General features: G+C 41.4%; 1 protein-coding gene across 4 annotated transcripts; it reads left to right on the plus strand.

Moving 5' to 3' along the window:
* The first annotated feature begins 497 nt into the window (after positions 1–497).
* Positions 498–13775, plus strand: APOOL (apolipoprotein O like). 4 transcript variants are annotated; one of them, XM_053990487.1, is made up of 9 exons: positions 498–542; positions 3705–3809; positions 4387–4506; positions 5532–5586; positions 5737–5835; positions 6188–6279; positions 6636–6722; positions 8308–8464; positions 10149–13775. In XM_053990487.1, exons 1-9 carry the CDS (start codon positions 531–533, stop codon positions 10244–10246), a joined length of 825 nt encoding a protein of 274 aa, XP_053846462.1. In that variant the 5' UTR covers positions 498–530; the 3' UTR covers positions 10247–13775. The 4 variants fall into 4 exon arrangements, with proteins under 4 accessions (XP_053846462.1, XP_053846461.1, XP_053846464.1 ...); XM_053990486.1 differs by lacking the exon at positions 498–542 and adding an exon at positions 2117–2202; XM_053990489.1 differs by lacking the exons at positions 498–542; positions 3705–3809 and adding an exon at positions 4806–4873 and having other exon boundaries at positions 4426–4506.
* Positions 13776–16389: the final 2614 nt, after the last annotated feature.

Genomic DNA, 16389 nt, shown 5'->3' on the forward strand with positions numbered 1-16389 from the left:
GGGCGATGCCCTCCCTGGCTGAGGGGAATCATCCCTGTCCGCTTCGGGGCCATGCCGGCTGAGGGCGATGCCCTCCCTGGCTGAGGGGAATCATCCCTGTCCGCTTCGGGGCCATGCCGGCTGAGGGGAAACCATCCCTGTCCGCTTTGTGGTGATGCCGGCTGAGGGGAATCCGTCCCTGCCCGCTTTGTGGTGATGCCGGCTGAGGGGAATCCATCCCTGCTAGCTTCGGGGCGATGCTCTCCCCGGCTGAGGGGAATCCGTCCCTGCCCGCTTTGGGACGATGCTCTCCCCGGCTGAGGGGAATCCGTGCCTGCCCGCTTTGGGACGATGCTCTCCCCGGCTGACGGGAATCCGTCCCTGCCCGCTTTGGGACGATGCACTCCCCGGCTGACGGGAATCCGTCCCTGCCCGCTTCGGGGCGACGCCGGCTGAGGGCGATCCCGCCCGGCCCGAGCGCGGTCCCGCCCCGGCCCCTCGGCCCCGCCCGGCGCGGCCCTTCCCGCGCGCCGTACGCGGCGCTGTCCAACATGGCGGCCAAGGTGAGTGTCCGCCCGCCCTGAGGCGGGCGCTGCCCCGGCCCCGCGGCTCCGCTGCCCCTCAGGCTCCGCTCCCGCTCCTCCGCCGGCTCGGGACAGCTGGGGCGGCTCCGTGCGGCCCCTCGGCAGCGCCCGGCCCGCCCGCAGGTCCGCCGGTCTGGCGGGAAGGAGCCCCCGGTGCCGCGGAAGCCGGGGTCAGGTGGAGCAGTGGGGCAGTGAGAGGTGTCTGTGGTGGTGCGGGGCTTGAGGGGAAAGAGCTGGTTCGAGAGGTGGTTAAATTGTACAACAGGGAGTAAAAGCCGTGTTGCTCCTCTCTGGTTCTTCTCCATGTACTCGCAGCCCCCGAAACACCTTCAGCTCGAGGAATATCAAGATGATAGTTTGGTAGTAACATGATAAAGTGCTACTGGTGCTGTACATCACTAAAAGAAGGCTGTTAAAATCATGCTGTTACGAGCTAACAGGGTTACAAGTATCTAAAATACCGCTAGTTGTAGGAATAATACAGTGTCTTTAAACAGAAAAACATGCATGTAAAGATCTAAGCTTTCTCACAAATATTTAGACAGGTTTTCCAGTGTTGGCAGTCAAATTGATGAATAGGTTGCTCTCACATTAATCTTCTTATTTACTTTTTTAAAATATTTAAAATGTATATATATGTGGAAAGGAAAGGATGGTGCCAACAAGGACAGACAGAAATTAAAGCATTTTGCTTTAGTTTGTTAAGGCAAAAGAAACTCTTTGGCTTTGCTGTCTGGCTGGGTGATCCTGAAGTAGCTTGGTTGGCTCAGTACATAAATCTGAATGATTCAGTACCTTTAGTGAAGTGACATCATTTTACGTGTGTTATTTACTATGAAATATTTATTAATAAGAGTTTTATTCTTCTTAAGATTTCACTCTCTGTGGGTCACTCACCAGACCAAGATTAAAACCAAATCCGTGGAATATCAGTGAGTTGAGGTGAAGTGGAGGGATCTGTTCCATTTGTGGGGGGGTTTGGTGGTTGTCATCAGAGATTTATAAAGACATACCTGAATTAGGATACTGGATTTGGCCTATGAGCTTAGGGCAAGCATCATGTCTTGTGTAACTTCTGGGAAACATAAACCAAAAGGATGTGAGACAGTTTTGTGACCCACCTCAAGACATCTGAGTGGTAGGAGAAAGTCATAAACTTATGACTCTTTATTCGTTAGTTAACATTTTTTCATGGAAAATATAATACGAGGTAGCTGCTAAATTTTAATCTTATTTTTACCTGGCTAGTAGATTCCCATTTTGTGATACAGAAGTCATATATTTTTTTATATAAATCCATGCATCAGATTTTTGCATATGCTCCACTCCTTTGATTCCATTTTGAGACAGTTCCTGCCTTCAGGGGAAGTTTCCTGCTCCAATTCTTGAAGCAAGCACACAGAATTTGCAGTTTCAGTGAGAAACAATGTCTTGAAGATTAGCATAAATTAACTATATGGCTTTATTATGGTTTAGTTTGCATTCTGCATCTTCTGAGTAGAAGATAGTGAATTCTTTGTAATGATGTAGTTTTTAACTTTTTTTTTTAATAGAATCTGTATTTTTGATCGTTGATAAGATTCCAACACTTTGAAGCAGATTGTTTGAAATGCAAAGACTTAAAGCCAAAATTATCCAGGTACATTTGACAGTTTTCTTACTACATTTTGATTGGTCTTACTCCAGTTCTACTATTAAGAGGCATAGCTGCAACAGTTTTCTGCTAGAAAGAATATAATGCATTTCTTCAGCAAATAATTGCTGTGCAGGCTTCTCGTCAAAAATATTGCCATGTCTGTTTGTCTTTGGTGTGTTTTTTATTTCTGGGGGAGAACCTTCAGGTTGTCAGTGTAGGTCAGGAGCTTGGCAGTGGTGTTACAGGGAATGTTGTAACACTGCCCGTTGACCTTTCCTTCTGGTGCTGCTTAGCTCTGTGTCTGTGCAGAATTCATCTCCAGGAATGTCACCTGGCTTTTGTGCCTGCAGCAATTTCCTGGATTGCTCAAAAAGAAGATTTTTATTTATTTGTAAGTCAGTTATCAGCTGATGTTCTGGAGTCATTCTACTGGCTGGACATGCAATCCCAGGGTGTTTTACAGCTCCAGCCTGTTGCAGGTGTTTTTCTCTGTGCTTCTTTCCTAGTGTTTGATGTAACAATATGATCCTGCCATTTCTTCATTCTCAGTAACTTCTGTAGAAGTTTTCATAGGTAAAATACTTTTTGGTTTCTTTAGCTAAACAGTATATGATTTTTGTTGTTTGATACATAATGCCTCATAAGGAACTTTTAATCAAATAATTTCAATAAATTAGTACTGGAAACAACTTAGCTAATTGAGGTCTTTTTAGTGCACCTCGTGATTAGATAAGGAACAGCTCCATGCAGTGAAGCCTCTTTAGTGTAGTCAAGGTGATGTTGCTTTTTCTTTTACTCTGGTTCTTTGTGATTTCAGTAGAAAAGAGTGAAACCCTCTTGGGATAACTGCTAGAGTAAATGTTAGCCAGTACAGCTATTTCCTTGGATCTTTAAACATTTATATGTTTGTCTGCAGGCACCCAAAAGTAATGCAGTTACTGTCAGTCAGGAGCTGGACCACTTTGATCATTCCCTGTATAGCTTTCTCTTTTACATTGAGAGCAGAATCCATTGTGACTTTAAAAAATATATTTTTTTAAGTGAACAGTGCAACTTTCTCATGCTCTATCACTTTTAAATTCAGTTTTTCTTCTAGTGTCTACTGAAAATTGGTGTCTTGTTCTGGTAGCTGCATGGAAATAAGCAATCTGAATTATGATAGGTTTAAAATAGTTTTTCTTTAATAATTCTTCCAAAATGGAGTTCCTGCGTGCTGAGTAAATTACAACTGAATTTACCCAAACAGGTGATGGAAGCATCAGCGTGGCTTTGAACACAAAGTTCTTCCTGGTATTGTAGACATAAAACTGTTGTCAGGGATCTTTAACCTTTTCTTTACCATTATAATTTCAGAAAATCTTTGTGTAAGTCAGAAGACATTTCTAGAAGGCATAATGCTTAAAAAAAGGTTTTAAAAGTGACTTGTTTAATCCCATATTTGATCAATCCAGAGGGAAAATTTAATTTCAGCATTAAGGCTCCTTTTTTTCATCTCTCTGTCCCAGGTGGCAAAGCTGGCAGCTGTTTCTTCTGGGCTGCCGTTTGTATGTATTACTGTATATGCAGCAACAGAAAAGGAATCAAAAAGTCAGCTGGTGAAGCCAGATAAGGTATGAATCTTCCTCTTTCTTGGTCTTTAAAATAATACTAGAAAAACCTGCAGCGTAGCAGCTCTGTCCATTGAATTATACTATATTACCCAGTATCTAAAATACATAGCAAAGTAATATGTGATAATAAATAACTGACCACTATGGCTCAAATAAAACACAAAGTGTTGTGATACTAAATTAGTGAAGTTCTATCTCATTTTCACTATTACAGTATTTCAAAAATTCAGTCAGAAAAGGTGAAAATAGAGTACTTACTGATGAGTCCTTTTCTAATGTGCAATTTCTAGTAATACACACATCCACCTTTTAATTACTGTTGCACATGCCTTTGCTGCATACTGAGTAATTCTGATTCTTAGAACGTGTATGAGTGTTTCCAAAGAGTCAAGTCCCACTTGGGTAGAGTCAGTTTGGAACTCTTCAACTCTGTGTGGAAGTTGATAATTCCACACAGAGGCTCTGTGGGCTGCAGTGGGAACGCTGAGGGTTTGCAGGCTTGAAGAACCCCCGTGCAATGCAGCAGCTCATGAGAGCAGAGCTGTGGCCCTGCTGCTCAGCTGTGCTTTGTTTGCAGCTCCCCATTTACAGCGCGCCCCCCCTGAGCTCCAGGTACATCGAGGAGCAGCCGGGGCACCTGCAGCAGCAGCTCACGGCCCTGCGGACGACGACCGGCCGCTATTTTGGATGGTGCCAGGTAAGGGATGCACCCAGCATTCCCTGCAGTTCTCTCAGCCAGCCACTGAAAAAGCAGGTTACTTCCCCCTGGAGGGGTTTTTTTGGCAGTTCCTTGTCTTAGCATAAGATAATTTTGGATGGAAAAATGAGCCCTCCTTCTACAGCATGAATTATGTCAGTAAATTCTTGCTGGGAGAACTTAAGGGTGTTTTGGAGTCTGAAATTCCAGGTGCAGTCTGTGGAGAAGGAGCTGCTTCCAAAGGGCAGTACCTGACAAAAAAGACAAGCAGAATGCATCCCATGTATCTGTTGCAGCAGGCTGTTCCTCACGAGTCATCAGAAACACCTCTCTGTTGCTGCATGTTCCAGGTGCAGAGGGAACTGTGGTGCCTGTTACTGCTTTTGTACCTGCTGGGAAGCAGCAGCTTCACCCTGGCTGTTGGCCAGAGGAGATTTTGTGCTTGTGTTTTATTTTTGCAAAAAAATGTAGTCCCTAATAGTTGAAAAAAAAATGAAAATGTCTTCAAAATGTATTTTCTGTAAATTGTGATTACACTGGTCTGCGAAAGTGTTGTCAGTGACTGCATGACTGAAATAGTCTTGTTATAAAGCTGTACCAAACTTTTAATGTCATTAATTATTGTATGAGTTCCTGCCACTGAGTAGCACTGACCTCTGGTGGTATAAATTCGGTGCTGCTCTTTCAGTTTTCCTGGGAAGAGAAGATTTTATTTTATAATTGAATTTTCCTATACAGTTGGCATCCAGGTGTTTTCCTACTCTAGAGTTCCTGAGATGTCTGTTTTGAAAGGGAGCTTACATTAGAGAGATTTTTTTTAATTGATTGTCAGTGTAAGTTTTAAAAATATAAGTATTTCTTTGTCACAAAGAAGGTAGATTTCTCCATAGCCTTTCTAGAAGGTCATTGGTTTGGATTTTTTAAAGTTACACAGTATTTCTTTGTCTCATTGTGCTGAGATATGTGTGAACAGCTACTTTTGCAGAGATTTTACTTTCTGGTTTTGATCTTTTCTTTCCTTGTAGAGTGTCTATGTCTTTATTAAAAATGGAATAATGGATTCAATTCAGTTTGGAAAAGGTAGGCAAGTCACATATCTGTCTCATTTCATCTATATAAACTCTCAGTAAAATCAAAATTTTCACCTTTATTTCTTAAGTGGGAAATAAAATAAAATGACTGATACTGAATTGCCCTGCTTCTTTTTTGTCTTTCTTTTCCATTCCTTAGATGCTTATGTTTACCTGAACAACCCCCCACCAGAATTTCTTCCCAAAGCCGCTGTTGTTACAGTGTCGGGCCTGGCTGGTGTAGTGCTGGCAAGAAAAGGTAGGGTTGGCTTGTTTTCATTACTGGCCTGTGGGGTATGGAGCTTGTAACAGTTCTAGAGTCAGGATGCTCTCATGAAACATTGGCAAAAGCCTGTGGGACTTAAATAAATCCTTCCTGGTAAATGAAGGGACATTGTTGATTGCTGTTAGGAGCTGGCTGAGACCTGACAGAGCAGGACTGGACAGACTAATGATACAATTCTTCTTCTCATTCTTCATAATATTGGAAAACCTAGTTTGGGTTATTTCTCTTTCAGAAGAGAATCTCTCTCTCCTGCATTTAATTGCTACAACTACTTAGTTTGCATTTCATTTTTGTCTAATTATTCAAAATATTTGGCTTTGTACAGGTTCTAGATTTAAGAAAATTGCTTATCCATTGGGACTTACTACTGTAGGATATTCTGTTTGTTACCCAGCTCAGTCAGTGGTCATTGCTAAGGTAAGTTTCTGGTTTTATCTGTGGTAATTTCCAACATAGTGGGAAAAGTTTGAATCCTTTAACTTTGTGCTCCATCTATTGTGCCAACATTGCCAGAACACTGTTTGCTGATCAGGATTTGATTTCATTTGGAGTAGGTGGATTTAGCATGGAAATGTTTCCTGTGGATTCCTAATATCAATTTAAGCATTATTTACAATTTACTTGATGTAAGGTAAATATGCACTAGATCTTGAAAAGTGGATGCCTTAGGATGGAATTAAGCATGTTCTCATGCAAACGTGAATAATTTCATTTGAATGGTCTGTCTTTGTGTTCTAAAAATTGTTGTTAAATTATGTTTTTCTAAAAAATAGGTAACAGGGAAAAAGTTACTTTGTGCGAGTCATCAGACCTACGAGGCTGTGAGGTCACTGTGGGCAGACAAGGAAACTGTCACCAAGGTAGGACTTGGGAAGTAATGACAGCTCACACATTGAGAGGGAGCTTAGAAAGTTCTGGTCTCTTCTGCTGATGCTGTTCAAGGTTCACTGATGGTGTTCAGCAAGGCACAAACCCCAGTCTGATCTTTTAGTTACTTCAGTGTTTAGTTGTTTTTACACCTTTCATGCCAGTAGATCCTGAGATCCTCTCTGTAGTCCCACAATGCATGCAGGGTGCACAAGAGAAGAAGAGTTTCTCTTTAGAGCTTCTTTTTTTATCTTGGCATAGAGGATCCATTTTGATTCAAGCTTTGGTCCTAAACAGCCCCTGAATTTAGACTAAAGACACTCAGGATTACAGCAGGTATGACTGGCTTTTACTGCTCTACAACCCTTGCAGGAAGTCTGGTTTATTTACCTTGTGATATGAATTGTCCATGGCTGATTTATTTCTTCTTCTTGTCCTGTCCTCATGGCAGCCATAGTGCATAAATGATCAGTAACCTCTCTATATTGGCCTACTACATATGGAAAAGTTATCAGGCTTTTTGACATTCTCTTCCCCACCTTCTCTTACAGAGCAGGCTTTCTAACTCTGCTATAATTCTTGTTCTCCTTGGAATTTCCTCTAGTTTCTCTGCTTTTTCTGTTTTTAGGGGATTTTGTGTGTGGTTTTTAAGTGAGGCAGTCAAAAAAGGACATTAAACAGCTGAAGCCTTGCCAGCAAAGAGTAGAGGGCAATATGAACCTTCTGTAAATTACAAATGGAATTTGGATTGGTAATCCCAGATTTAAATGTGGGGTTTATCCAACCCAAAATGTGGGGTTTAACCAAAAGTTTTTTTTCCTCAAGTGGAAATTTATGAAACCTTGACAAAGTAGCACTTCCCAAGTAAAATTGCAGCTTTGCACAGTAGTTTTTCATTGCTCTTTTCAAGGAAAATTTCTATTTCTCAGTTATATTAATGTGTAGAAATATTTTGCTTTAAATTTACAGTGCTCATTGACATGCAGTCCTCACCCTTTATTTCTTCTGAGAAGCACAAATGGAATTCTGAGTTTTGAAAATGAGATTAGATAACTGTCATTAAACTGATAGCAAAACAAGAATTGATGTGGTACAGACACTTTTATTAACTTCATTTTTTTTCCCTGAGTGAAGCCTCTTCCCAAGACATATTATTTCTCATTACCAGGGTGTAACCATGATTTATCTTTCCATCTCCTGCTAACTAGGGGTAGTAAGTGTTCTGTAAACACTCAGGGCTATTTCAGTCTTGTGTAAGGCTAAAGGCTCCTCACCTGGAAATGAAATTGTGAAGTTCTTGGAGGGTCTCGTGTAAAACCACAGCTTCAGTCCTAAGTATATACTCATGAGAATTTCCCTTCTACATGAATTTATTCTATCTGATCTGTGGGGTTTCATGAATTTTACTTTTTCCAGCTGTGCCCCTTGTGTGCAACTGACTAGTTGAATATCTTTGTATGATGTCATATCTGAAAATAATTTCATAAAAGATAAGCTCCCAGACTTTAAAGCTTTATTTTGCAATAATGTATTAAGCATATACCCATGTGCTTTCTTTTATTAATATTTGGTTCACAGCTGCAGCAAGAGTCAAAACCAATTATGCAAGAAGATAAGAAAAAGAAGGGAATTTCTAGTACCAAACCCGAGTCTGCTGTTGAGTCAAGATCACTTAACAGAACAGAATCTTTTCCAGTAGAGTGCTGGAGTAATGAAGATCCAGTGCCTTCATCAGGTGAATTAAACATTTCAAGTGTAATCTCAGGGCAACTTGCAAATCCAATTAGCTGACTTTATTTTGCACTGACTCTTGCTCTAAACTGGAGCAGGCTGTCAGTGCATATTATTCTTGAGAGCATATTTTACATGCTGTCATTTAATACATATTTCAGAGCCTCAGGGGGGTGATAATTTTCTCACTGTGGACCCTGTCATAATAACAGAATTATATATTTGCTGTTCTCTCTCAATAATGTCAGAGAACCAATATTAATGTAAACCAGGTTCTTTCACAGGGCAAAATAAGGAATAATCCAAATGCAAGTCACACAAAAAGGTTTTCATTTGGATTAGAATTAGAAAATTGAAGTCTCTAATGGATTTCATTACTTTTAGCCTCTGCTAACAGTGCAGAGATGATCCACAGTGGAATGAAAGGGTGTGTAATTGAGAAATGAAGCACTGGATTTTATTTTGTTGGCTTTTCTGTAGTGGTTCCTTGTGCATCTTAAGTGGTTTAGCTAATCAACTAGATCACGTAACAGCCTGTTTAACAGGCAAAAATTTGGTAGTCCAATTTTTAAGAGAAAACAGCGGAATTACCTATTAAAGGAGAACTAAATTTGTTTTAAAATATTGCCCTTTTGAAAGGGCAACTTCTAAATTTTACTTGTTACAAGGAAATCACTTGGAAGGAAGGAATTGTGACCAGAGATTTTTTTTTCTGGAAAGCAAGCAGAACACATTTGGATGACACTTTTAGTATTTTTTTCCTTTATTTTCACTGTAGTATGCATTCACATCTTTGCTTTGCACCTGAACTTTTTTCTGATTTAGTTTGTGGAATGCTTTGATCTGTTTTTACAGTTGCTCCAGGCCAAACTGTCTTTATTGGGTTTGTGTTCATAGATCTGTCGTTGCTTTCATAGGCAGAATTAGTTCATGTCCTTAATACAGCCAAAAATATCCATGCCCTAAATGAATCTGTGTTGCCAGAGATGTTTATTTTCTCAGTCCAAGTGGGGCAAAGCTTTCAGGAGAGTGTAACACCCTTTGTTGGATCAAGTGATGTAGCTAGAAAAGAAGCAGATCAGGAGAAGGAGCCAGAGCCCCAGAAAAGCTGCCTTTACATTGCCCTAGATCCTCTGGAATTGCAGTATCATTAAATATGGCAGCCTGTGCACTGTCCTTCAGTGAGTGGGAGAGTTCAGTGCTTTACTAAACTCAGTTTCTGGTTTTTGGAAGTTCAGAAGTGAAACTAGGTGAGAGTGCTTGTCATTTGGAATTCTTGCCATCTGGCAGCAGCTTCAGGGGAGATCTGGCAGGGTTGGTTGTGGGATCCAGCTCTGCTCCTAGACAAGAAACACTAGAGAGCTTTTTCCATACCTCAAACTTTCCCTTCCTTTCCATGAGTTGGGCAAAGCATCACAATTTTTTCTCTCACTCTGCTGGGTTAGGAAGTGGTGTTGGAGAGTGAGAAGAGATCCTGCTCTTCATCCACTGCTGTGCCCAGCATTCCAACATGCCCTCATCCTCCTCTGTCAGTTCTTAACACACTCTGAACTGGAACAGACAGATTTTGATCTTTTCTGAGTGTTTGGTAATACAGAAATTCTCAAAATGTATCACTAAGCTTTTTTTCCTTACAGCTCAAGGATATGCATACTTTTTTAACCATATTTCTTCACTATCTCTAACAGGAGCAGTGAAGACATCAAAATTTAAGCCTGATCCAAAACTTGCGGACCATGGTCAGTCCAGCCCAGAAGATGTGGACATGTACAGCACCAGGAGCTAAGCCAAGTCTGCTTTACAAAATGCAAAATGTTACAGATAAGGGGGAGGGAAGAAGGGAAGGAATAATCTTTACAATACATACTCTGTGAAGTATAATTTCATCAGATATTTTCTTATCTCCAATTTGTATTATTGACTTACATGATTCTGTTTAGTGTTTATTTTGTTCCTGACTCCATATAAGCAGTGGGAATTCACTCAGTATCATTAGTGAGACACTGAGAAAACAAGATTTGTCAGTGTCTTCTCCCAGTGGGGCTTCTCTGTGCCAAACTTGCTAATAAATGTCACTTCACAAAGGATATTTGAAAATGCAAAGATATCTCTGCTTTGGCTCAGATGTTCGTTGATGTGAATGAAGAATGTGAGGGATGGGGTTTGCAGAGGCTTCTTTGTCTTTTATCTTTCAGCTCTGGAATGAAGTGCAAGTTCCTGCTGGTCTGAGTATCCTTAAAATCTCCGTGGTTGTATCATGTGATCAGCATTGGCTCTAAAGCTTGTGTAAAAGAGTCACTTTTTTCATTACAAAATAATTTGGTACTGTTTGCCTCTTTCACAAAGGTGAATGGAAACAACTCCTTGTCCTGCACACCTCTGCTGTGGTCAGATGTCTCTGAAGTTGAGGAAAAACACACAACTGATCTCTAAACATCCTTCCTAAACTGTGCATCAGCTTTCACCTACTTCTGATAATTGGAAGAACTGTGTTTGAATTGCTTAATCCATGAAACTGATACTGAATTTATATAAAATCCATTAGAAGTGTTTAGAAGGTTAGAAATCTGTAGTTTCAAGGTTTAAACTGCTGACAGTAAAAATGCAGAAGTAGCAGGCAGCCAACTTTTTCATCCCACACGTTTGTATGCAGTATCTCATTGATTTTGGTAGGATTTCTGTGAAATTCTGTTTTTCCATAAGAATGGTATTAGAAATTAAGTTTCCTAGGATGGAACTTTCAAACACTGCTTTTATCATGGTGTATATCCCTGTACTTCTGTTCATCCTCCATTTCTCTTTGTTCTGTCACCTTTTAATTAAGGAAAATACGGGCTTTGCTGTGAAGTTGAGGGGGAAGCAAGAGAAACCACATGAATAGATAGTGTAGATGGAAGGCTAAAGCCTGAAATGCTGCTGTTTTCAGCACTGGGATGTGATGTGATATTTGCTCCTGCTCTCCAGAAGAAGAAATTTCACAACCTGATTTCTTCTCCAAGGCTGCTGATGCAAAGGCAAATGACCAGTGAAATACAGGCAGAATTCCTGGTGTCCCTGTGGGATCAGCAAAGTTGTGAGGAGGTGCTGCAGGATGGAATGTGCAGAAGGCACAAATGGTGAATGAGCAAAAGAAGAAAAGCTTTTAGGACAGGTCAGAAGCAAATTGATACTTTAAAATCCAAATTTCAGGGGAAGTGTTGGTCTTTGTTACACAGAGTCCAGTGCAAGGTGAAGTCAGATGTTTAAAAGAAGAATTTTTGTAGTTAAACTTGCCTGGGACAGCTGACAGGATTTAATGCCTTTGTTTCTTTAATCATCTCTTAAAGGCCCAGGCAACTGTCAGAATTCAGGCAGCAATCAGGATATTAAATCAATCTTCAGAGAGCTCTTGGACATGACACATTTAGTGTTTCATCATAGAGAGAGGAGTAGAAAAATTAGATGGCTGGGCTTCATATACCATTTCCAGGGAAACAGTTAAGTGGAAATTGTGAAGAAATTATCATTTTCAAGTGCATGACTGGGTGCCAGAAATTGTATTATCTGTCTCCCTTTGATAACATTCTAGATAAAAACATGAAGGAAAAGCCATCTACTCCTAAATTGTTAAATTCTAACTTTGAGTGATGTGCTACCACAGCAAGTCCACAGGAAAGGTAAGATGATGGAGATTTGCTTGGATTTTGCAGGAGTTTAGTGTGGTGAGATTTTTCAGGCCATAATGAAAAACTCTGCTGAGGAATTGGTCTCGGAGCAGGGAGAGGAGCTGCAGGATTGCTGTTATGGAAGCAGCACATCTGCCCTTCCCAGGAGAGCAGCCTTTGGACACTGCCTCTTCCCTGGTGCCAGAAACTGCCCTGGGACTGCCCAGGGACTGAGGGCACTTCCACTCAGATCTGCTGATGCAGGTGGGGGTGTCTGCTCTGCAGATGTCCCTTGGCTCTTTGGGCAGGCAGGAGCCAGGAGTTCCATGCCAGCCCCTTCATTGCAGCCCTGATCCTGTTCATGCTGTGCACGGCCCTGGTGCACAAAGCTCTCCTGGGGCTGGATTTCAGGCTCTATTTACTCCTCGGAGCAAGACTGGGATAGAACTAAACCTCAGAGTTAAACATCTTCTGGGACATAACTGGAGTGTCCCTGTCCACTCTGATGAACAGCAGGATGAGGGATGCAGTTCTGTAGCTCACAGAATGGACTCCCTGTGCTGTGTCATTTTTTGGTAGGTGAGAGGAGTGAGCAGCACAGGATTATTCCAGCTCAGGGTTTGCCAGCTGACTGCCCCATCCCCAGAAGTGTCCAGGGCCAGGTGGGACAGGGCTTGGAGCAACCTGGGATAGTGCAAAGTGTCCCTGCCTGTGGCAGGGGTGGAAGAAAAGGGGCTGTGAGGTCCCAACCCATGCCAGTTGATGGTGCTGCTGCTGATGTTATGGTCATTTTTTAATTTAGATTTTTCATCAGCTGAGATTGCTCTTTCTCCTCAAGGCAGGGTAATTTTATGTTTGTTTTATTTGTATTACCAGTTCTTGTTTATTATCCCCACACAGAAGAGTTAAAATTAGAAGGTTTTGGTTGTGAAACAGTTACAGCTAAAGACAACTCTTCCTAACTACAGCCAAAGAAAGTGGGAGAAAAGTATGGAAGGTTTTGTATTCTGGCTGGGTGTGTTCTCTGCTTTCAGTTTGGACATCTGAACCTCCAGGGGTTATTTAATACTTTACAGCTGACTGCAAGGAGCTGTGGCCACATATCTGTACTAGTAATTTCTAGTAAAGGTGCTATGCAATGGCTTTAAAAAAGCAAATTGACACCTACATGATGCCATGCTTGTGAGTCTTGGGTAACCATGTGCCTGACTTGGGCTCTTGAAGATTTCAGACCCAATAGACAAATCTGTTACGCTGAAAAGTTAACATAAAACATGGGAAAAGTTTTATTGTGAGACATGATTTTATTAATTTATAGTGAAGCACTTTGAAATGCCTCTCAAATGTATCCTTAAAAGTCACTTAATTTTATTTAACAATGCAATAATACATCCTAAAAGTAAGAATGTATATTATAATTTTTATATAAGTTATATATTTGTGAAAAAATCAGGGTCTTAAAGAATGGGGTCACATGGTATTTTATAATACAGAAATAGCTTTAATATAATGCATGGGGTTTTTATTTATGTTTGATTGTATTCAATATAGAGAGATTTGGAGCTTGTTGATATTAATTTTTTATTTACATAAAATTGATTGTGATACTTTATATTGTCATATCACTGCAAAGCACCTGGAAATAAAGGGTGATAAGATACTTTTTAAAAACTAAATTTAATTTCTGTCTGTTGTTTTCATCTGTAGGAAAATTGTCAATTCCTTTCCTTTCAAGTACTTTTTGAGAGTTCATTTGTAATGACTTAGTCACACTTGGTTTATTAATATTGGGGGAAAAACATCACCCCTGAAGTACTGAAACACTCCTGGAAAAATCCCTGAAGCAGCAGGACAGACCAGTGCTCAGTGGCCTGCATTTTGAGAAGTGCTTCCATTTTCTTCTCTTGGAATTTTTTCTAAAGAATGGTGTAGTTCAGGACTTGGAAAAAACTAAAGTTTTTATCCCTGCTGGAAGAGTGACACTGTTCAAGAAGGAAGCAGGTGGTAAATGTGTTTGTCTCAGTGTGACTGTGGCAGTCTTCCAGATAAAGTAATTTGCCAAGCAAGGATCATAAATTATGTAATCCATGGTGTAACCTAAAGAGTGAGTTACTCGAAAGGAGGAAAATGGTGTGGATGAGTAATGGGGCTGTTTTAATGGCACATTGTCCCTGTGGTTCTTGAACAGCTTGGGAGATACTGGAAAGGTATGGGAATGCAGCAGTGTTGTTACCTTGTGGAAGTTTGGAGTATTTTAGTGAAATGCTGAAAACATATTTTAAATCCAATGAAAGTGGGGTCCCACGAAGCCAATACTTTCTAAAAAGGACAGTCAGTAGGCACTGGATTGTGTGTGGCTTTTATTTTAAAGTGCAGGATTCCCAGAAGCCAAGCTCAGCTATGTGCTGATGGCAAGCTGCAGCCAAGAAAGGCTGTGACTGAAGCCACCCTAGAAGTCAGTGTGTCTTTCTTCCTGGCCCTGATGTGCTTTTGTGTGGACCAGAGGAAGAGAACAACCCCAGTGAAACCCTGGATTCACTGTGGGCAGAGGCAAACACCCTTGTTCAAGGTGCAGTTACTCCTTTGTCCTTTTTTTTACAGCCATAGGAGATGGATTTTGCTGCAGCAGCTGAAAGAAATTCCATTGTTGTGACCAGGGAATAGGTGTAAACTGAGCCTGTCATGGTTTCAAGCCTTGGTAACCTTTTCTGGGCTCTATTTGTAGCAGTCCTGACACCAGTGTTTGGGGAATCCATAGCTTGAGCTTGTTTTGTGTCACTCTCAGGACCCCTGCAATGCTGCAGGAGGAGAGACTGGTCTCCACAGCCATCTTGAGCCAGCTCTGAAAGACTTAAGATTAAAGATCATGAGCAGTTCCATCTCCCACCATTAATTTTGGTCAGTAACTTTGATGTACTTCTATGTCTCTCTGTGAAGAAATTAAATGAGCCTGGGTGTTGTCATAGAATGCATTACTTGGCTCTTGATTGTGCTGAGTTCCAGAAACTCAGACAATAAGAGGAGGAAATGGGTGTGCTGTGCAGTACAAAGCTCTCAGCTGTTCAGGTCTGCTGGCACTGGGTTTATTTGCTGTTACCCAAGTGGGAACTGAAAACAGAAACCTCAGCCTCTACAGCCCTTCCTGAGGCCAGGTCCAAACCCTCTGCATCAAAAAAATGCCAATGATGTAGCAAAGTCAAGAGTTTGGGGCTTGTTTTGCTACATTAAAACATCTCACCTAAGGAAAAAACTGCCCATTGCATTTCTGCATCCTTGAGCCAAATCTGACAGCCCAGGTAAAGGTGTTTGTTCATCAGCCAGGTGAGGCTCCCACTGAACAGCTGGGAGCTGGAGCCAGAGGGGAATTCCCTGTCAGCAGGAGAATGGAGCATCTGCAGGAGCTGCTTCTTCACACGTCTGCCTTACATCTGAAGAAGGATCATGCAATTTCTTTCACTGAGGTAAATATTAATTTCTTTTTTGTGGTCTGTTGTAAAGCAACCTTCTGGCAGGACTGAGAATCTCTTATCTACTGCTGTAATATTAAGTGCTGTTGGGCTTTAGCCAAAGCAGTATTCTTTCAAGAATTTGCTAGGCATTGATTTTTAGAGATCATTATTTATTCTTTGAAAAGCAAAAGTTAAAGTTTACCTTTTGTTGTTAATGTAACTGTGCTTGGCATGTTTGCTTATCTCCCAGATGAACCATGCCAAATACTACCTGGAATTTTTCATTTTTCTGTACTTTATAGCCATAACACACGACCTGTAGTTAGGTTTTCTTGGAAAATGTTCCAGTGCTGACGCCTCTTGAGAGGAGAACATGCAGTGTGTGTAAATGGATTGGTACAAGCCTTGGTCACTGTAGTCATTTAGATTTATCTCTGATAAGCAGCAAATGTTGGATTAGATGGTCTTGGACAGTGGAAAGGAAGGAGGCTTCCATCTCTTTTTGCAGGGCAGGCTGCTCCCAGCACAGTTCCTCTGGCTAATAATGCATCAATCAGGAGTTTGTTCTGGTGGGGAGTCTGTCTGACAGTGCCAGTGCCATTAAAGCTGCCTCAGCAGTTGCCTGCTGGGCTCAGAAGGGTCTGCTCAGAGATCTCGGCCAGTTCTGACTCTGGCTTCATTCCAAACGTGGCTCCTCTCACTGGGAAGAGTTGTGCACAATTAGATTTGGCTCCAGTGGCAGTCTGGGGGCTTTCCTGAGTGTTCAGGTTGGTGCCTGGCGTTGAGTCCGAGGGCTGAGCAGGAGAGAACAGGTAGCAAAGGAGGCAGGGTGGGAG

The sequence above is a fragment of the Vidua macroura genome, chromosome 14, assembly GCF_024509145.1.
Source record: "Vidua macroura isolate BioBank_ID:100142 chromosome 14, ASM2450914v1, whole genome shotgun sequence".
Taxonomy (NCBI): domain Eukaryota; kingdom Metazoa; phylum Chordata; class Aves; order Passeriformes; family Viduidae; genus Vidua; species Vidua macroura.

Bases quoted from the DNA above. Each gene is read 5' to 3' on its own strand.
- APOOL (XM_053990486.1), top strand. From the start codon at position 2,173: ATGCAAAGACTTAAAGCCAAAATTATCCAG. The intron at 3,810-4,386 runs GTATGAATCTTC...CTTTGTTTGCAG, and splicing joins AGCTGGTGAAGCCAGATAAG to CTCCCCATTTACAGCGCGCC. The intron at 8,465-10,148 runs GTGAATTAAACA...TATCTCTAACAG, and splicing joins AGATCCAGTGCCTTCATCAG to GAGCAGTGAAGACATCAAAA.